Source organism: Haliaeetus leucocephalus, unplaced genomic scaffold (assembly GCF_000737465.1).
Source record: "Haliaeetus leucocephalus isolate CR32 unplaced genomic scaffold, Haliaeetus_leucocephalus-4.0 Scaffold906, whole genome shotgun sequence".
Taxonomy (NCBI): domain Eukaryota; kingdom Metazoa; phylum Chordata; class Aves; order Accipitriformes; family Accipitridae; genus Haliaeetus; species Haliaeetus leucocephalus.
In genome coordinates, this window is record NW_010973342.1 from 137405 (window position 1) to 159138 (window position 21734).

Consider the following 21734-nt stretch of genomic DNA (forward strand, 5'->3'; position numbering starts at 1 on the left):
CCTTTTTTCAGATTACACAGGGTTTTCACTCCGCACTGGACCTTAGGCTGTATTATATACGAAATAATATAAGGAGAGATCCAGTAGGGTGCCAGATTATATTCTTGTTGCAGTTTCTGAGACCAGTTGCAGGGATAAGCCAGATCATACCCAGAGCAGAATGATATTGTTGGCAGAAAAATTAAGTTGTAGCCCATGTATGTCTCCTGTTTGTGTCACACGTTTCCCTTTCTATGAAACAAGTCTGTTGTAAATGCACATAGAGCCAAGTGTCTGGCCTAAAGTACATGTCCTTTCTTTGTAGCATTTCAGACCTTCCTTGGGAAAGATGACGTGTCTCATGAAGTAGAAGAAGTTTTGGCAGAGTCTCGAGTCCAAAGAAACACCAAGTTAGTGTCGATACTTCAGCTCCTGAGAACCCACGCTGTGCGATGGCAAGTCATTACCGTGGTTGTCACCATGGGCTGCTACCAGCTCTGTGGGCTAAATGCTGTAAGTGTCCTTCTTCAGGCCATGGCATCTCCTGCGGTGCTCCTTTCTTTCTTTTTAATACAAGGTTTGTGCAGGGATTGTACAAGGGTTCAGCAACCTCTATGACTTTCATTTTTGGCTGCTCCTTAGTAGTAGTGATTTTGTTATGCCAGCATGTGGGAAGGTCCGTGGAGATCTGCATCATTTGTTTGGATTTTTTTCAACAACAACAAAAAAATAGGGACAGTAGCCATGTTGTGTTAACTTTGAAGGAGTACATGAAAAGATAGCACAGATCAGCAAAGAAAGAGTGTGCAGCTTCTGCTTCTGATACTCAGATTCTCTGTTTCTGGTCGGTTAAGATCTGGTCTGATATGCCCCATGTTTGTTCATGTTAGGTAAAACTGGTCTTTTCAGTAGACATTTCTGCTTGGATTAATTCAGTTCTGTACTTATAGAATTCAGCAGAAGTTCCTGTAAGTGATTTTAAGAGGTTGCACGGAATGCTTGATTTTTGTTGTTGTTTCATACAATTCGAAGAATAAGCTGTGCTTCGTTATGCCTTTCTTGGAAAAGTGAAGCAAAAGAGGAAAAAAAGACACAAAACAGTCAATAGCCAGAAGTCCTGTTGACCATTAATGTGTCTGAGGCTAATGGATATCAAAGTCTTCTTTTCCATCTGTCCACGCCTATTGCATCAGCTAGGAGAGGGTCACAGACAATTTAGGTTGGAAGGGATCTTTGGAAGTCATCTGGTCCAAGCCCCTGCCCAGAGCAGGACTGACTTCAGGGTTGGCTCAGGCAATAGAGGGCTTTGTGCAGTTGAGTTTTAAATATGTCCAAGGGTAAAGAGTCCACAACCTCCCTGGGCAACCTATGCCAGGTGTTTTCACCACTTACACTGTGAAAAGTGGGGGTTTTTATCCCGCCAGCACTTTCCTTGCTGCAGCTTGTGACATCTGGCTTAGATGCTTTACAGTGCACAACATGAATGCTCTCATGAAGCATCTCGAAGCAAAAGGGGTTTTCATCATAGTTCAAAGGTGTTAATTACTTATATATATTTGAAAGACAATATTACCGCTGCTGAAAGGAGCTCTTACTGTGGCTTTGTGCATTACAGCATACTTCAGGTAGTTTGGTTTTTCGCCCCCCAGGGCTAATCAGCGATAATAAGTGTAAATGCTTCTGGTATCTAAGACAACTAGTTCAGGCTTATCTCGGGTATCTCTATAGCTTTAACACTCCTAATACAAAGTAATTTGTCCAAGGCCATTTGAAGGATTAATGCAATTAGAACTCTGGTGTCTAAAAGCTTTTAACAAAATACTAGGAGGGAAATAGAAGATTTTTTTCATACTGTGGGGTGAACTATAAAAACGTTTGTATAGGTGAAATCCTAATTGTAGGATTTCAATGGTAATGACAGGCTATTTTGTTCCTCATTGTGGATACTTTTTTAAGAAAAGAAATGGAATTATCTTGTCGTCCAGTCTTTCTAAGATTTATCAACGCATAAGTGAAAAAAAAATGACACTTGTAGTAAGAAACAGACTGTTCAAATAATGAAGCACATTGCCAAAAAAAAAAAAAAAAGAGAATGCCACAGCTAAATTTTCAGGGGAAATGGAAGAGTTTTATGGCTTTGCGGGTATTTAATAAATGACAGAAATTGTTCAGTATTCCATGGCAGAACAAAGCCACACTTTCATAGCTTGAGTGGGGGTGTGGGGGGGTAGTGAAACATGTCCAGTCCGAAATGGGTGCCAGAGTTGTTTTAAAGTGCCATTGGGTGGCCACTTTCTAAAAATATGCCTCAGAAATACTATCTTTGTCAGGAAACCTGTGTGTTGAGTTGGCTGTTTCAAGCCTTACCTTTTTTTATTATTATCACTTTGCTTCTCCTCCCATGCAATGCCACTAAACATGAGAAAAAAATTATTCACACAGAATTTGCATTCTGAAATCGATTATTTAAATAGTTAATAGTAAAAACAAGCAGTTATAAGAGAGGTCAAGAGAAATAGCTGGACCACTTGATTAAGAGACCGGGTTTCAATTCCTTGTCTCTTTTGCATGGCTTTCCTGGCTGATCTTGCTCAAGTCACCTGAAGCTCAGAGATTAGAGGACAGGTACAGGTGTGACAGATGCTGCTGAACCCAGGTCTTGGCTTGCCTGACTGCATCTGAATTAACCTGCTGGGTGTGAGCCAGCATCAGCAAGGTTTAACTGGCTGCAAACGCTTCCTTCTAACTCATAGCTCCCACCATTTGCTTTGTCTCTAGTGCCCTGTTAGTCAGTCTGGTCTTTTCTGCAACTACCATCTGGGCAGGGCATATGGGAAAGTTGGACTTCTTTCAGGCGAGAGTCTCAGGTCAATCTCTGGGGAAATTACCAACTGGCAGACTTCTGTAATCATCCTGCTGGTATCTGAGAACACTTGCTTCCTTTTAAGGCTCTTACTTTACAATAAAAATTTGTTGTGCTTAAAAACAGTACATTTGTTGGTTTCCACATTGAACAGAAATCATGGTGAAGCCCTGATTGTATTAACGTATTCAATTATAATGAAATACCAGGCAGTCTGACCTAAATTGACATAAATAAGTGAATCTGTATTAGTCCCTTGTCGTCTGATAGAATTTATCCATGATACATATCATCCATAATAAATTTATTTATCTTCCACCATTGTATCTCAGTTCTAAAGAAGACTCAAAACTACAGTGAAGTTCTCATTGGTGAACTTTATTCTTTTTCACATCAAGAAATACAGTGTACTGCATATTGCTTTAAGAGAGTCATTCCCAAAGTAGGATCCCTAGGCTTCTCTGGGCTTTGTCCTGAAGGCAGAGGGGTGTATTTGAAATGGCAAGAAATCATGGTGGGGGCGGGGGTCCGTGCAGCAATGCATGTTTTCAGTATGCAAAAGATCTACCACGGTGCGCTCTTCATACTTGGTATGGAGAAGACCTGGCATCGGGCAGTGTAGGCAGGGTTGAGTGTGCAACACAGTGTATGTCTGTGTTGTTACCCATCACTTTTTGTTGCTTTTTTTCCCTGTTGAAGAGTTGAATTTCTTAAGAAGAAATGTATGTAGGGAGCTGGATGAGAAATAAAAGGACTGGAAAACTGAGTCAATGCTAGAGGGGTCAATGGTGTGAGAAAGTTTGGGAACACCACTGGTAACATATACTGCATGCCACTTTAAGCTAAGACCTTATAGGAGTAAAAGCTTATGATAAGCAAAGAAAGCAACTTTTATGCAGCTAACTAGTCTACAGGCAAGAATGCTAAAATGTTACCTCCAGGCTCACAGAAATCGGACTGCAGAGATACAGCTGTTCCTCATGGCAGCTGTTTAACTGACCAAAATGGCGAAGTTTTACTTCAGCCTGTGAAGCAACAGCAACCCACCATGGACTCTGCCCCATTTTCCACAGCTCTTTCATTCCAAGACTTTTAGCCCAATCATTAGTTAGTTTTGTGAGCTAATGAAATCATGAGCTAACAAAAACCATGTTAGAAAAATAACTTAAGTGAAAGTAGAGTAGTCATCATTTAGCTTACTAAGTTTGTCTCAGTAATATCCTAGAGCAATGTACTTCCCTGTTTAATGATACACAGGCTGAAAAACTTTCACTTTTATTGTTTTGAAATGTGTACATCTTGTTAATTTTTACCCTAATTTATTTTTGTGCTGCTACAGAGACTATTAAGTCAGTGAACCTCATCCTGTCTTTGCTCTGCCAGTTTTTTAATCTACCTGTGTTATTACCACTCTTACCATCAGTAGTCAGTCACACTCTTCTGTAAAACCACTTGAGAAACATCTTATGTTCTAGTTGTTACATTTTGGCAAATTTCATTCAGGAGTTGTCTGCTTAAGTGACTCTTTGGCCTTTTCTCTTTCAAGGTCTGCATACCTGCAATGTCACCATCATTTTAAGAAGTTCTATCTGCTATGCAAAACTGGTACCAAGAATGAAATGCCTAAATTACATTTTCTAACTTCCATTGCGTGAATTTTTCAATCTTGTAACTTGTAGTATGAAGAAAAAAATTACTTTTATCATGGTTTTGTGCCACCTTGTTTTCCTTATATACTGCATAGGTGTATTGGAGGTGAATAGGTTGTCAGAGTACTGGGTCCCAAAAAATTTATCATGGGGCTTAAACATTTCAGAAGGAACTGAGAGCTGATTCTTGGGTTTGCTTCAGTCTGTGCTCTCTATCAGCAGGCCAGTGAAATGCACAATTAACAACAGTCTACGCTCCATGAAGGCAGATTACTTCATATAGAGAAGTTTGCTACTATCACTTATTGTCACTGCATCTATTCTGCTGAGAGCCGATGAGCCAGCAGTAGGCATAAAAGTCTTCAGTCAGCTTCTCTTTATCTGTAAGGTGATATAGGTGACTTTTTAGTCCCTGGTATTTTATTTTACTTTTGGTTTATGTAAGATGAGTTGGATTTTCTTCTTTGGTCTGGAACAAGCAGCTTTGCTGAAGGACTAGTTGGGAATTTAGAATTACTGTTGTTTTGTTTTTTTTTTTTACAAAGCTCCTGAGTTAGTAGCTTGATGAACAGATGTAGCATGTGCATAATATGCTGGTAGGCAGCAGGGTTTTCCTCATGTGATCAAAACACTTCTATTCATCAGACAAGCCTTTTCTTTAGCAGTGCTTGCCCTGTTAGGGCTTGTCACATGGACAGCATATGTGAAAAAATATCACTGCTACTTTTATGCTTAGGGCCATCATTATCTCTGGCTTCAGTTTTGTTGTCACAGGTAATCAGCTGTAGTTTAGAACTTGTTTTCTTCTGATAATTGGTTATTTCAATTGTTTTTCATTTCTCTAGTAAATCAATTATCTTTTCTTTCTCCAAGGTAGTCTCTTCTTGTTGCATGCTTTTGGCAGCTGAAATCTGTGGCTAGTTCTTGCTGTCACCTTGAGGACAACATAAATATTATATGGTTTTCAGACTTTATTTGTGATATGAGTGGGGCTCTGATACTTACCAAACTTGTTATTTTAGAGTATTACCACTATATATTCTCTGTCTGGATATTGTCACCACTGGATGTGGTTTTACTGACCAAACATGAATGACTTCCTCTAAGCTAGTAACCCTACACTCCCTGTGTTTCTGTCCATTCGTGACAGCTCCTTCTGGCCTATGATTCATTTCATCGTAAAAGAGGCTTTTTACTTTTCACCAAGCAACTCTGACTCTAAAAGTATTTTTTCTTTCTGTTGATGATAGAGATTAGGGTGATGGCTTGTACTGCAGATGTCCACACTGCAGTGAGGTTAAAGTGAGATAAATTCCACACCTTCTGTCCAAAAAGGAGCAGTTTCTGCAGTGCCTCAGCATTTCTTTCCTGTTCTCTTCTCTGTTGTTACGTGCCATTGAAGTATTCCACAAAGCCACCCAAACCTGCTTTTTAAGCAGTGTGGGTCAGCCACACGAAACCTATTTGTATCCTCTTGTTCAAGCTTAAAGTGAGTTTCTTTGATTTACTCCTAAAGTGAATTAAGCTAAATCGAGTTAAAGCTGCTTGTAATTCTGCCTGGGTCCACAAGCAGAAGTACAGCAGTGTTGTGACTAATCTGCTTGAAATTTGCACCTTCCCTTCATTTGCTGTCCTCCCCAGCCCTCGGTCATTTGGGAGTGCTCAGTGTTTTAAGAAGTCTGGTCTCTGGCAGATCAGATGCTTGAACTGAATACCAATATGTTGTAGTTCAAGCCATAACGATTAATAACTCATTTTCTTCTCCCTGATACAGATCTGGTACTACACAAACAACATCTTCAGTGAAGCTGGGATCAATCGTGAAACAATCCCCTATGTTACTCTAAGTACTGGTGCTGTTGAGACTGTGGCTGCTGTTTTTTCTGTAAGTATGGTTATAAAAATCCATTAACTTGTTTGGTATTTAAATTACTGACTTTATTTCCTTATACAGGGTAGAATATAAACAGAATAGTGTATTGAGGATTAAGTGTAATGGTGGATAAAGCAATTGAAAATATTATTTCTAGGTTTAATCCAAAGCCCAGTTTTGTGGCTGGGGATTTTTTTTTTAAGAAGATGCTCTCTAGTTTTAGGTGCATAAAAAGTTGATATATCCTGAGGTGCTTTGTATGAGCAAGAAGGCAGGAACAGCAGGGCCTGAAGTATGTTAAGTGCTAACTCATAAATGATTTCACCTGGTAGAATGACTTTACCTGGTGGCAGTTTATTCACATCTGAGAGTCTTCTCATGTGCCTGCTGGCAAGCAGGCATTGTTGGTGGAGAAGGCTCTGGCATAGTACATCTAGGTGTGTTCAGTGTGGATCGCAGAGACAGCCATATGTCTTACTGGGCACATTTTAATGACACGTTTTCTATAGCAGCTTACAAACAGTGAGGAAAATTCTTCAGCCATTTAAAAATATAGGAGTAAATGTCTGCAACCCAGCTTGGTGAAAGAGGAAGCCAGCACGCTAGAACAAGGTTGTCCCATGTTGTGTTAAATTCTGCTATCTCATTCACTGGGGGCAAGCAGGTATCCTTTCATAACACACGAGCTCCTGAGTAGGTTGTGTACCTTCGCTACGCACTGAACATAGAGGAAGATGTTAGCTGAAAAAATTATCCATGCACATTTTTTTTCTTTCCTATTTCAAGATGGAAGAGTTGACTAGGAAAAAAAAAACCCGCTAAATGAGCAAACTAAACCTGAAAATACAGGTGAATACATGATTAATTGCTAAAGGAAATACATTTCTGTTTGCACTGCAGTACATAAGAAACAATGGGAGAGGTCTGTGGAATGGAAAGTTGCAAACAAGCAAATATTCTTTTCTTTGTTTGTTAGAATTTTTCCTTATCCTCATATATTCTATACCAACTGTATTTGCACAATACTGGACACACCAGACAAGCATTTTTAAATGTCAGAAGAATGGTTTTGGCAAAAAAATCCTTTCCAGTGGCAAAGCAACTGTTTATGACCTATAATATGTTAAACTAAATCCAGCTATCAAGTATATTTTCTTATAGTCTAGGACATAAGGACTCTCAAAGGTCACAAAGATCTTCTTCTGATCTTTGTGAATTTCCACAGATCTATTTTTGGGTAAACCATCTTTTTTTTAATTAAAGGGACATTCTTTTTAATAGGTGAAAATAGTGACATATGGAAATCCTTACCTCTTACAATTTCTTCTTTGTGATACTGCAGAAATGGTTCTATGTTTAAGATACACGTAAAAATAATAATGATAATTCTGCCAGTTATTTAAGTGAAGAATACACCTCTTTTTTGTGGAGACAGATGAAAATCACGTGGAGATGATTCCATGGTATTAAAGCCATTCTATAAATAGGGTCTGTCATCTTTTCAGTTCCTTCTGTGCTGTCAGTTTGTGGGGCTTATTCAGAGCACACTGTTCATACATAATGAGGTGGATGTGTCTGCTTTGGTTCCTGGTATGTGTGGTAACTTTTTTATGCCTGAGAGGAGCGTTTTTAATACTTTCTCCGTTTAAGCTACTTGCGGTGCCTCTGGAAATGCTGAGGTATTGATATCTCCGCTCCCTTCAAATTTGCTTTTTCAGTTCAAGAGAAATGTTGCTTTGTAGCCTCAATTTTATTTCAGTAATCTGCATAAATATATCACTGCTGCTGTTTAAAGGAACAACAATATGAATTTGGTTTTTCAATTGAAGGTTTTGCAGCTTCTCGTTTCTACAAGTAACTTCCTCTGAATTTTTTTCATGCCTAGAACTAAGGATGGGTGATTTCCTCCCATTCCCAACCTCTCAGCTGCTCTTTTTGCTGTTTGGGGTTTTTTTTGTGGTTCATTTTTATTTTAATCTATTTGACGGCATTAAATATTAAGTCAGGTGCATATGTCTTATGTACTACTCGGAGGGAAGAAGAGAAGCAGCAGGAGAAAGCAAGGGGAGAACTTAATTTTCCTGTTTTGTTTTTTTTTGTATATTGTGCTGGCTAGCAGAAACCAGATTTTATTAATAATAAATTCCAGGATTTCAGTAGATACTCCTATCAGTAATAGAAGGAGAGTTTTTGTTCTTGTAAATGAAGTAGCTATTGGAGAGGTCCACAATGAAATCACGTACCATCTCTGATCATTATGCATATGTTAGGTAGTCATGAGACTCTGAGCCTCAGTAAGAATACTTAGATATTGATGAGCCTCATATGAATGCTAAAGGAAAAGATCGAAATAGATATATTTCATAGAGAAGCAAAATAATAATTAGGAGATAAAATATCATTCAAACTGTGGAAAAATTTGAAAGTCTCCCTTTTAACGTGTTTCCTGGGAGCAGCAGCATAATAGTGATAAGGTTGATGTGGTCCTTGAGGAAAGGCAAATAACATCCCATCCTTTTTATAGCTCTATATTGCCTCAGATTGCTTGATATGCCTGCTAGTAACGTGGTTTGCCTACAGCTCCATCCCTCTTCCTGTTGAGCAAAAGCCACATGAACAAGACATTGAAGAATGAAACACATGCATCGTCATTTTCCTTTCATTCGTATAATTTGGTTGCAGCTCCTGCTTACACCATCACTTCCTAGTTTACTTCATGAAACACTTGTGTTGTAGCATTGTGTACGTAGTGCCTTGGCTTCTCTCTGGGGAGACGATATAACCTTTCTGTATGTTTTTCAGTTAATTGTAGACTTCTCCAGCCATTGTACTGAACACAGATTCGGTTTAGAGGACTGGCTAGACAAGCTACTTTTAAATGAGAGCACCCATTAATTTCGGTTTGCTTCTGAAGAAGTTAGGTATCCTCTGGAATGAAATACTGAATAGAATTCCTACTCACAGACGTGTCACAGCAGTAAGTTATCTGACAGGATGTCATGCTTTGAAGCAGGATGAAATATACCTAAATAATTCCCTGGCAGATATGTGTTTATTAGAAGTCTGTTCTATAAATTCTATTATAAGGGGGCTCCACAAACTTAGTTATTCTTTAGTAAGATTGGTTACTGTGGCTTTTTTGTAATTTTTAGTAATTGAGGTTAATTTAATTTAGTTGTTGTCTTACTCTTAGTGGACAAAAAGAACAATTTGCTAGTGCCTTTCTTTGACAAGGCAACAGGCTGAATGGAAAGGGAGACAGAAGTAAATGTGTCAAAAGATTCCTCCCCCTTCCATGAAACCAGCATGGAATAAAAGAGAATGTTATTCAAATTAAGCATCCCACATCCAATTTTGCCATCTGTGGCACCACATTTGGTCTTTATATAATGTTCACAGGAAGAGACTATGACTATGTTGAGAAGATTATGCCTTAAGCATTTCCCATAAGGTGATGCATCAAGGTGTTACTAATGTGCCTTCCAAAGCCTGTGACACAGACAAGCCATGCGAAGCCTGGAATGAGTTAAAATACAATTCAGTAGTAGACCATAAAAGAATATTGGAAATCTTTTGCAGTACCACACAGAAGTCAAGGAAGCCAGCTTTCTTAGTTGAGAAGATGTTATTCTGCTTTGGGACGTCATGAGAAAGGGCTCTTAGACTCGTTCTGTGTTTCTTTTAATGTTAATAGATCTTAACATACAAGAAGGGATTCCCTGCTTAGGGCATGGCTCATCTAAACAAGGGTACTCCAGACACTTCAGTAGGTGTTCTCATCCCTAACACATTTCCTCCATGGTGTCCAAAGGGTAATGCAAGATATCTCCACTGAAACTCTGTGGCTCCACTGGGGTCAGAACAGGAAGAAATATGTTCCAGTGACAGCCAGTCTTAGCAAGTGGAAAAAATGGGGTGACAAATACTTTAATCTCGAGGTTTCTTAGGAAGTTTTGCTATAATCTGATTTTTAGTGAGACTTTTAATGCAGTCCCATGTGACATTGTTTGCATTAGGTCAGAATCAACCTTCACCTACCCATAATCCCCAATAGGCTGTTAGTAGAGGAGAGTGAAAGAATGGGGCAAACATGGCCTTTTCACCTTTTTTCCCCTCACCCTGAGAAGCTGTTGCTCAAGGAGTACCAGAAGTAGAAAGTAATACTTTGGCCTATAATAGCCTGGGTAAAATTTTTTCTTTTGAATTTGCCTAGTTGCTTTTCAACTTCTGTATGTTTTTAGAGCCCATGGCATCCTAAAGCAGTGAATTTCACAGTTTTTCATACATATTGTATGAAAAAGTCCGTCATGTTGAGCTTAGAGAAAGTAAGATACAGGAGGTGTGGGCTGGATGAAATGATAACAGTGTGGATGCTCAGCTAACTGCAAAACTATTCTTAGAGAGTAGCTATCAACACTTCACTGTCGTACACAGAAATATCAAGTGGGATTCTGTGCTGGCTTGTCCTGGATCAATTAATCATAAAAATATCCATTAATAATATGGGAGAGGTAGCAAAGAGCCTTTTATAATCAACTATGTCATCCAGACTCTCTAAAGGGAGAAACTCAAAAGTCAATGTATTGGAAAAAATGTAAGCAGAAAGAATCAGCAGTAGAAAAGAGATAATTGACCAAGCAGCTTCCCAGACCATGGTATTTGTTGACAGCTGGAGTGCATTTGGGCACATTTTCGTTGCAGGATGAATTGCAAAGTGTGACTGTGTTAATGCATGCTACCTTGATACACAAGTGGTCAATGGGATTTCTTTTAGACAAAGACATTATTCCTCCTTAATCATTTTATTACACTTTTGGATAGACAAAGATTAGATGTGTTGAAGTAACCATGTAGTGCCTTCCAGGAGAAGAAGTCTCCTTATGAAGGTCTACCTTACAACACCACTCCTAAGACCCAAGGTATAGTGGGTTAAAGACTGCAGTTGTGTAGTACAAATCCTTCTGCGGGATATATTCAGAAATTGCAAGTTTTAAAGATTCCCGCTGTTTTGTATTAAAAAAAAAAATAATGATTTTGAGTAATTTTTTCCCCAATCTATTCGAGATGATCTGCATCAGGGGATTCAAATAGCTTCATTAGAAAATAAAGCACCACCCACAGTAATCTGTCATAGATCAAGGTCAAGATCTAGTCTAGCTTTTATAACGTGAACCTGACACAAGATGAAACTTAATGCTTTTAACAAATAAATCATGAACAGAACGAGCTTTGCTTCAAAAATACCTACAGCTTACTGAAGAGACATAATAGGAATAAGGTAATGGGTTTTTTCTCTGCCACCCTAAGGGCTGTTCCCAGGTACTGCTGAGGTGAAAGCGGCTGGCTGGAGTGAATCCCTGCATGGGCTACGTCTTGGTCATGCTGGTCCGGCAGGCATTGAGTATGGGGACCCTCTTCAGTGAATGGAAAATTTCACTGCCAAGTGAAGCTGACTAAGGATGCTGTACTGCAAAATAGTTCAGACTGAGCTTACAAACTTAGTAATCAATTCCACCTTTTGCTGATAGTAATCCCTAGCCTGGTACCTACAGAAAGTGTGTAGGATCTTATCCTGTCATGGCATTAACACAGATACAGGCAAACTGATGTGACAGCCAGGGTAGGCACAGATTTATTTAAGGCTTGCGCTTATGTGGTCAAGCTTGGTGCTAGGCCTCTAAATTCCAGTTTATGTACTTAAATAAAATAACCCATTTCTTTGTTTTACAACTGTATAATTCATCCAGTAAACAAATGGATATAGATAAAAATGGGAATCAAAAAAACAATTTATAATGCTCAGTCTTCTGTTCCTCTCCTTTTCCTGGATGCAAGATACTACACATTGTGTCATAAATAGACCTGACAGTGATATAAATGTGATTATCCATTTTAATCCTGCTATTTAAAATGGAAATAACACAGAGTTAGCTTGTCACATCAAGTCTGAATCTAGACGTGCAGGCTTACTCAGACCTATATCCAAAATACATGAGAAAAAAAGCATGGCTACCTTTGACGTTAGCACATAGATCAAACTTCTTTACAGAGCTAAGACATCAAGAAAATATAATGGGGTTTTCTCAGTATAATTTAGGACAAAGAAATGAGTAGGGAATAGTATTCAGTGACCTCCCATTTGCACTGTAGAACTCGCTTACACATTCATTTTATCTAGAGAAGCTTGTCTGATCTTTTTTAATGCGCTCTGCTTTCATTATGTCAGCCCCAGTATCTGCAGCTGACTCAAGTGAAAAGATTGACATTTGCTTTTTTAACTTTATTCGCAAGTGTTTCCTGCCAGACAAAAGTAAGTTGTGTGAACTGTTAACTTAGTTTGCATATCAGTTGCCTTATTATCACCAAACGTTTGTGTTGAGAGAATTTTGGTTGCAATATTTTTTTACACATTTTCAGTAATTTCAGCTGTGTTAATTCCCATGACTCGGTATAGGCTTCTACAAATGCATGTTTATGATCACACATAAACAAGTATCAGCCTACACAATTTGGCATATAACTCAGTGTGCTATCACAGAAAACAGTTGTAAGATTCTTTTTTTTGACTGTACTTGAGCATGTACTGAATTTCCTGTTATTTCATTTACTCTACCATGTAGTATATTTTGACTTGTTATAGGTCTTCAATAGGTAACAGTTACCAGCACATAACAGTGGAGCATTCAGAACTGTAAATACTTGAAAACTGGTGAATCATCTTCCACTTCTTATGAGTCATAAGCATCTTAGTGGGTTTTGCAAGTTAACAAGTTTTGGATTTGTATAATTATAACTAAAAATGAAGTTGTTCTCTGTTTATAACCTCAAAACCAGGATTTTTTTCACCAGGGAAATGTGATGTTATAGAAGACATGCCAGAACTTTCTTTTCAAGTATTTGCTGAAACTTCAGAGTTTATCTGAGCTTTCTTTTTCCATCAAGAAAAGGGGAACAAACAATTCAGCAGAGAAATTTGAGGTACTGATGTATTGTCATAGGTTTTCTTAAGAAATCCTCAAAAATAAATCAAATTTTAGTTAGAAACACTGTAGACCTTACCAACTTGATGGACTGGCCGTTGAAGAGTCTGTGCACTTAAATGATTCAGAAAACCTTTTTGGCCTTGATGAAAGATTGTGCCAGCTGAGAGGCTTTTCTGTTGTGGATTGGCTCCCAGTTGAACAACTTTGATCTGCCAATGGTCCCTGGGATGCTTCTGCATTGCCTCCTGACCCGCAAAGCCACAGACCCATGTCTTTCCAAACACGCATGCTGCCTTTCATGAGACCACAGCTTTGTAATTTATAACCAGGTAGGGAGCATGGTTTTGATTGTTGCACTTGGCTTTTCATGAGCTTGATTCTGTGTAGTACTCGGTTTCAGCAGACTGCTGTGCCTCGTTTGAATCTGTGCCATAAGCAGATGTGTTTTGGTGGGTTGGAACTGGTGATACAAGAGGTTGGTCACGCATTTGAACAAATTAGAGGTGTCCTTAGCTTTAAAATGGAAGGCCTTGTAATTGTGCAAGTTAATCACGCCTAATTGAGAAGTCTTTCAAGTCTGTATTTCCTAGATTTATTAGTATTGTCAGTGTACTTAACTTTGTATCAACTTTGGAAATGATTATAGGATTTCCAGCAATTCTGGTACATCATAGTGTCCCTGTGAATAAGGACAAAATTCCTGCTTATTTTTTCAAGTGAAGGAAGTTGGTCCTTCCCATAAATCACAAGAAATGTCACCAAGAATTGTAATTGTAAATTCTTTGGAGCAGAAACTGCAGGGAGTGCTCAGAAGCTGAAGCATTCAAGTTCCTCATTGCTACTGTATTAAATAGATAGCACTGATGAACGCTTGGGAAGCCTGGCATCAGCTCAGGGAAGAGAATGACTGCACATGGATTTGCTTTAGTTCTTCCCAAATTGTCTCTGAGTGAAAAAGAATTTAAATATATTAGAACTACTATTCTCTTCTGTAAAAAGGATGTGGAACCCACAGATCCTGCTGTGACTGTATCTGTGCTTGGCTGGTCTCAGTTAAAACTGGGAGTGCCTCACCAACCCACCTAGATTTGCCCAAGTACGTCCACACTACTTATTCTCAGTGTATGTAGGCACAAGTGCATACCCACATCTTTTTGGAGGACTTAGTCCAAACTGTCCTCCCTTAGTGGGATGGGATTTGCTTTGCTTTGAGCTTTACAACCAAAAACTATCTATCACTTTTTTCCCATGTTTTGCTCTGTATGAGAAGCATCTGTGAACCTTTTTCCTTCTAAGAGAAACATTTATCCCTTACCCTGTTTTAATACAAACCCCACCAGCTGGTATAACACCAAGATTGTTTAATCATGACCACCAATCCAGAATTGGAAAAAAAAAAAAAAAAGGGAAATTCCCTGGTATGTCAAATTACATGTGCAGCATCTATTGCTGAATGTGTAATTCATAACAAATTACATGTGAAGCATCTATTGCAGAAATCTCTCTTCTTGCGGACCCATCAGACAACTTTTCATTCCTCCGAGCCATAAAAAAGCCTCTTGGTTAAGTGTATGTGTGGCCACATGTGTTTGCAAGATGGATTCATTAATCATAGTGGAAAATACTTGGCATCTTGTAGAGGTTTTGACAGTGCAGCAGTTGCAGTTTTGGAACATTTGGACCCCGTGAGCACAATGTGAAATGTTAATAACATCAGTGTGGGTCTATTTTAAACACGGCTCCAAAATGAATTCTATTATGGAAGCTGTGGAAACTGTCAAAATGAGTATATTTCCTCATTTAAAGAAATAAAGAATGCTAAAGCTCGCCCCAGAGCTGCTTTCCGTGTTCTGCAGCGTCACAGTGCGCATCTCCGGTGTGGAAGTCCTGCTTGGCAGGGTGCGGCATTGGTGTGTTTTGAAGCCTGTCCTAAAATCTGCTGGTGAACCCGACGCTGTGGAAGAAGCACTTGCCACACAACGTGTTTCTTCTCTGGGTGACTTTGTACTTTCCTTTAATGCATTTCTTCTAGATGCGCACAGTGGAATGGTGTGCACAATCTCCCAGAATTAAGGGTATTACTCCAGATTTCATTTTAATTGCTCGTTTTAGTTGCTCATTTTATCTTTTGCTCAAAGGATGTGTGGAAGAGGGATTTCAGTTTCCAGTAAATAACAGTGTGGCAAACAGTTGTGTGATTCTGACTTTAACTTATTTGAAGTGGTACATTTCAGGCTTTGTAAAATTGTTTTATCTTCCTCATAAGAAAGCCAACTGTAATTAGTAATTACAGTAGTTATCAACGAGAATAGTACATCAGCTATTATGACTTAAAATATATATTAGCCTATTTTGAGTCAGACTAGCAAAGACAGTTTCCTGTTACAGCTTTTCAAGAAACTCTTCATTGTGTTCTTCTTTAGCAGATAAGTATTCAGATTTTTATACAGCTAATGTACGGTGCTTGTTTTATTATTAAATTGTTGCACAAGAAGTTAAATATAGTAGTAACTTTGAAATTGACCATGCTAACAGTATTAATCTTGAATTTACCAGTTGCACACTTTCCCTATCTGTATGGTCATATTTGTTCTGTAGTAGGAAATCCAGGCATAAAACTATTAGCAAGTACTGCTTTGATGGTTTCCTAGTTTTTTCAGTGGTCTCAAATAAGGATGCTATGCTGACTTGTTTTTTCAAAGAGGTTAAATTGTGTAAACATAATTGTGAACACAATTATGAACATGTCATAGCCGATAAATAGTATAAAATCAACTCTCGTGGTTTTATTTTTGATGTTCATATTTACTAGGAGAACATACTACATGGTCTGAGTTCTTCTGCTTTACTGATAAAGTCAAATACCACACTTTTTGTTTTCCAGGGCTTAGTTATTGAACGGCTTGGACGCAGACCACTTCTCATTGGAGGTTTTGGATTGATGGTTGTCTTCTTCGCAGTACTTACCGTCTCTCTAACTTTACAGGTAACACTACAGTCATTACGTATTTTTATTCTCTCTTTTGCCTATTTTAAACACCAAGTGCTCAATACCAGTTTTCCTCAGCATTCCTACATAAGCCAATCCTTTTAATCAGTTTGTCATAAGGATTCAAAGGTCTTCCTTTTGTTTATTTATGAATCTGTTGGTTTCAAAGTACTATGGTTAGCCATAGCAACTTTTGCATTAAAAAGCCATAGGGGCTTTGTCACGTTCAGTCTCCTTAACTCAAAGTTTCATGCATATCATGAACTATTATGAAGACAGTGTTACCCATAGTTGGGCAAATAGTTTACCCATATTCCATGTTTTTATCTTTGTTTGTAATTTAGTCTTTTCAAGATTTATTTAGTACTTTATATGTCATCCTTATTCTTAGGTTTGGATGGTTTTTCCCAGTAGTGAAAAATTTCCATGTTTGCTATTTCTTTCAAGTTACATTTCTGATATTTTTATTGAAAATATAAAGACTTAGCCTTTGCAGAACACTTGCACTTAAGTTCTGAGATGTTACTAGCAGTCAGTTCCCCAGCTATTTCAAATGGTCAGACGAGGATTATTAAACCAGTCTAAATACTGACCCTGAGTCATTTGTCCTTGTTTTACTTCCGTTTACATAACGATGCAGTTTCTTTCTGCTCCTGAGGGCTTTTGAGAAGTAAAACTGACATCTACAATGGCACGGGTTTGGGTGGTCTTTCATGAAGTTGTTTTCCTGCTGTCGTTGATTCCTGTGTCTTGCCATTAATCTGACTTTCAAATCTTGTTTCTTGGTTGAAGAGAGTCAGTAAGTCAGTTTGAATAGCAGGTGTATGCTACACCGTTGCAAAGTTTTAGTTGACTTACCTGTATGTACGGTACAATAAGCTTTACTTCACATACCCATCATGACATCTATAAGGCAGCTCTCCAGAAAAGAGATGTAACTGCAAGTTTTGTATGCTGAGTGAAAAATTCTCTTCCAAACCTTTTAAAATCTACTTTGTTGCATGAGGACCTTCAGCTATTGTAAATCTCTGGTTTGAGTGCATTTCAGTTTTACTTCTTATCAGAAGTATCTCAATCTGTTAAGTATTAGAGATTAGGCATTGCTTTGAACAAAGGACCAGGGTACAAATAGGCTGGATCTCAGAGGAATTTGTATCTATGTCGTGTTTGTACCTTCTCTCTCTCAATGCTTTTAGAGACCTTGGATCTGTGTTCAGATGAGAACCCCAGAATGTGTAATTTTGATAGATCTACAAGTCTCTTGGTTAATGTTAATGCCTAGGAGACCACGTTTTCCACATAACTAAAGGAATAACCCAGACCGGAAAAGAAAAAGTATCGGAAAATGGGGGTCTTTATTTAACACTGAAATAAATAATTACCCATTTTAGCAAATATATTTTTACAGTGCCTCTCAAGGTGATATTTTGTGATACTACGGTTATACGTATATTAACCAACTTTGCAAAAATAGTAAAATTCTAATAAAAATGGCATTCACACTTTGCTGATGGAAAAAAACCACATTGATGAAGAGCAAAAGGAATGGGAATCAATGGGGCTTTCCCATCTATTAGTATTACTATCAAGCATTTACATACATGATTAAGAAAGAGTTTCCTGAAAACTCAGTAGAAATTGCTCATCGTATTTCAAGTTCTTATCATTTAAAATCTCCTTAGAAGTAGAAAAAAGATTGCCTTGTGAGGAAAATAGGTGATTCCATTTACAGTTCCCTTAAATAACCATTTATAGTTTGTTCTGGTTTCCCCTGTACCTGTTGTTCGCACACATGGCCCTCCTTGTCTGCAAAATCAGATTATGGCTAAAATTTCCTGGACTGTGGCTTTCACATTCTTTGCTAAGGTTCAGATACAGCTGTCCTACTGAAAAGCAGCCTGTTGTGTCTAGATCTCAGCCCAGGCTTTAAGTGGTGAACATTGAAGCTCTGTGGGCCATCATAGTTGCTCCATTTAAACATAACTGAAATACCTGAGGAGGCTGGAGGCACTGAATCTGTTCAGTGGAAATAAAAAGTTTTTTCCAGGTTGGCTTAAACTTTAGCACAAGAAATTGTAAACTTTCAGAATTGTGACTTCCATGGTATAAGAGCTTGTCAAGTGTTTCTCTACAGGGATTCCACAGCGACCAAGACCTTTAATACAAATCATCTACTAAGGTTCTACAGAAATACTGTGATTTTCTAAAGTAATCTGAGACTAAATTCTGAAATAGATAAAGAATCGTGGAAAACACTATCTATTATCTGTGATTATTTTTTTTAATATTGGTGATATGTACAATATACTTAACGTGAATGTCTTTCATCTCCCCAGGAAACCGTGCATTGGCTTCCTTACCTCAGTATATTTTGCATCCTTGCAATCATTGCATCGTTCTGCATTGGACCAGGTATGTCTATATTTTTTCATGTTTCTTTGTACATCAAAGCACAGGTATTTTTGCACTGGCACTATGTTAACAAATTGTTTGTACTTCACTTTACCCTTATCTGAAGACGACGAGGGGTCTAAGAAAAGAAAAGGTGATAGCAACACAAAGCGATTGCAGCATTCTTGATAAAAACCCATGTACACATGCATTCTTGCTTAGGTGTCAGCATAATTGAGAACTAGTGCCTAAATTGCAATCAGTACTAAATTAAAATGTTGGCTATTATTGTAGGATTGCTATGATTTTGTAAATCTATAAAAAACACTCAGACTGGAAGCTGAGTGTTTTATTTATCAGTGCTTGTATTAGCAGTTCAATGCTGGTAGGATGCAAATGGTTGGAGAGGGAGGAAGGGGACAGTTGTGCGCGGTTCCTTTCTTCTCTTCCTTTCCAAAGATAGAGAAGCATTGTGCAAGAGGATTACACATACTTTCTTCAGGAAGATGATGGAAAAGGTAGATATCCTGATATGTCAGGTGGAGCTGCTTCTTGTCTGGCAGTTCTCTACTGATTGTATGCATTTCAGATCTGATGCCTTCAGGTAAATGTTTTTGTAGGTTGTAATGAGTTTATCAGAGCTATTCTCCCAGCCTAGTTTTGATTACTTAGAGATGGATACAACTTTATAGACAATCTAGTATTCACAGATTGTAATTTTTGTATTTCATTTTCTTTAACAAAGAACATGTTTAAGGAATAAAAAAGTAATAAAGTGAGACCTTTCTCGGAAGTGTAGAATGAAAAGACAAGAGCAACATTCAAGACTCAGCAAGGACAATTCTGACTGGATAGAAGAGAAAAAATTTTATACTGAGAGTGGTTAAGCACTGGAAGACATTGCTCAAAGAGGCCATGAAATGTCCATCCTTGGAGCTATTCAAAACTCAGCTGGACAAGTTCATGAGCAACTGGCCCTGCTTTGTCCAGAGGCTGAACTCCAGAAGTCCCTTCCAACCTAATTTATCCTAGGATTCTAATTGCACCGTATCTTTGGAAAATGCATTTTAATAGGTATGCATAATATGCAAATACTTACCTGAATGTAGCATTTCTCTAAACACTATTGCTGTAGCCTTCAGATACTTGATCAGAATTGGATCCTGCTGTTATCAAATAATGAAATGTTAACAAAAATTATTTGCAGATAGATGGAGGAATTTAATCCAAATTCAATTCAAATACAGAGTAAGATGTCAAAACAGTGCTTAAATTTTCAAAGATTCTCTTACAAACTGTTCTCTGCAAAAAGGGGAAAAATCAGCTGCTTTTTAGGAGGTTTTTTTCACAGTTGTTCAGCTGTAAACCTGAAAGTAAGAATTCTCTTCCCCTGAGTTCTTGGGTTTTTTTCATGCACCATTTATTGCCTCTTTCTTTTTATAAAGAGTTTGACATTAAACATTAATCAACTGTTTGTATATCTTCACCACTGAAGTGATCTAATTAATTGATTGTGGTTTATTTGAGGAAAAAAGAGCTGGTGATGTTCTGTCTGAGTAAGGAAATGTTGATGTAATTCTGTGGATCCTCTTTTGGAAAAGCTGAGGAAAAATTATGCTGCTTTAGAGGAGAATGGGGAGAAGACCAAAATATTCCTTTTCCTCTTGCTTCTGGGAGAATCGTTTCTCGCTAGTCTCTGTGCTTATTCCTTTGCATATGGTAGCCAGCTGGAAGATGGACTGTAGGTGGCCTGTGAAGACTGTTGTCCTTCCTCAGCTCAGCTCTTCTTGCAAGGCAAATACTGCAAAAAATCTTGCAATCCTTTTATCCTTCTGTAAGGACAAATCTCAAGTTCAGCTAAGTCCCTAGTATTGCTGACATATGTTTCTTAGACGGAGATATTTTTTTTCCTTTAAAGAAGAATTCTGTGGAATAGCACTGCTCTTGCATTTTGGATGCCTAAGGAAAGTCAAATGTTGACTTGAAACTTCTTGAAAACTTCCCTTCTAGTGTTTTAAGTAGTGCAAACAATTTAAGTGCAGCTACTTGCAACATCTACCTTTTGTTTTTTCTAAAAAACTCTGTTGAAAACAAATCATAATTTTTTCCATATTACAGACATGTTCCACCAATTTTTAGAACTTGCAGATCAATATGTTCTTACATGTTATATTTTCAGCATATTAAGATTAACCCTCTTCATTTCTCACTTCACATCACCATTCTTCAGAATGGATTCTGGTTTTCTTCATTTAGCTTCTTTCCCTTTACTGATCCTATTCAGGATTTTGTATTGTACTTTGCACTCTCTTTGGAGCAAAGTGTCTGCAGATATATGCAAGACAAACAGCTTTTGTTTGATATTACTTACTCACTTTCTACAGAAATTCTTTAAAATTAAATCTGTGTTTTTCACTGTGCTCATTGTTTTTAAAGCCAAATAACATTAATGCTGTACCAGTAGCTACCTAGTTGGCCTCTCCACCTTTCCTGTGTATGTTCAAACATTTGTAATGCCTGACAACAGTGGGACTATCTCAGTAGCATAGAACGTTGATTTGCTTTTTATGAAAATTTTGGTAATTGACACTTCAGCTCTTGAGAAGTTGCGAAGAATCATACTCCGATTCCTGTGTATATCAATAGCAATATTTTAGCTGACTTTAATGGGGCCAGACTTGTCTTCAGTGAAACTTCTCTGTTCTGTTTAGTTGGGCTTAGGAGATCTGAACTACTTTGCTTCCTCTTAGCTGGGAGCAGTTCTTTTTCAGAATATGAAAGCAACTCCCATTATTAGTCATGTTTTAAGAAGGATGAATGAGAAGAGGGCATATATATATTTTTTTCTGAACAAAGAAAATGTTACCAAAAAGTGAGACATCCACTTTGCATCCACTGCTTTTTGTATCACAAGGCACAACTTCAATATTTGAGTGCGGTTACTCTGTCAAGTTTTGCGCCCCCCCCCCCCCCCCCCACCCACTGACAACATCAATATTGGCTAGTG

At 38.0% G+C, this 21734-nt stretch overlaps 1 protein-coding gene across 1 annotated transcript in view; it reads left to right on the forward strand.

Annotated features, from left to right (window-relative positions):
- SLC2A9 (solute carrier family 2 (facilitated glucose transporter), member 9) overlaps positions 1-21734 on the forward strand; it is a 106672-nt gene that overhangs the window by 48535 nt on the left and 36403 nt on the right. The window contains exons 7-10 of the mRNA XM_010583450.1: positions 305-492; positions 6266-6376; positions 16232-16333; positions 18673-18748. Coding sequence (XP_010581752.1) covers positions 305-492; positions 6266-6376; positions 16232-16333; positions 18673-18748 — 477 coding nt within the window. The remainder of the gene's footprint in view (positions 1-304; positions 493-6265; positions 6377-16231; positions 16334-18672; positions 18749-21734) is intronic.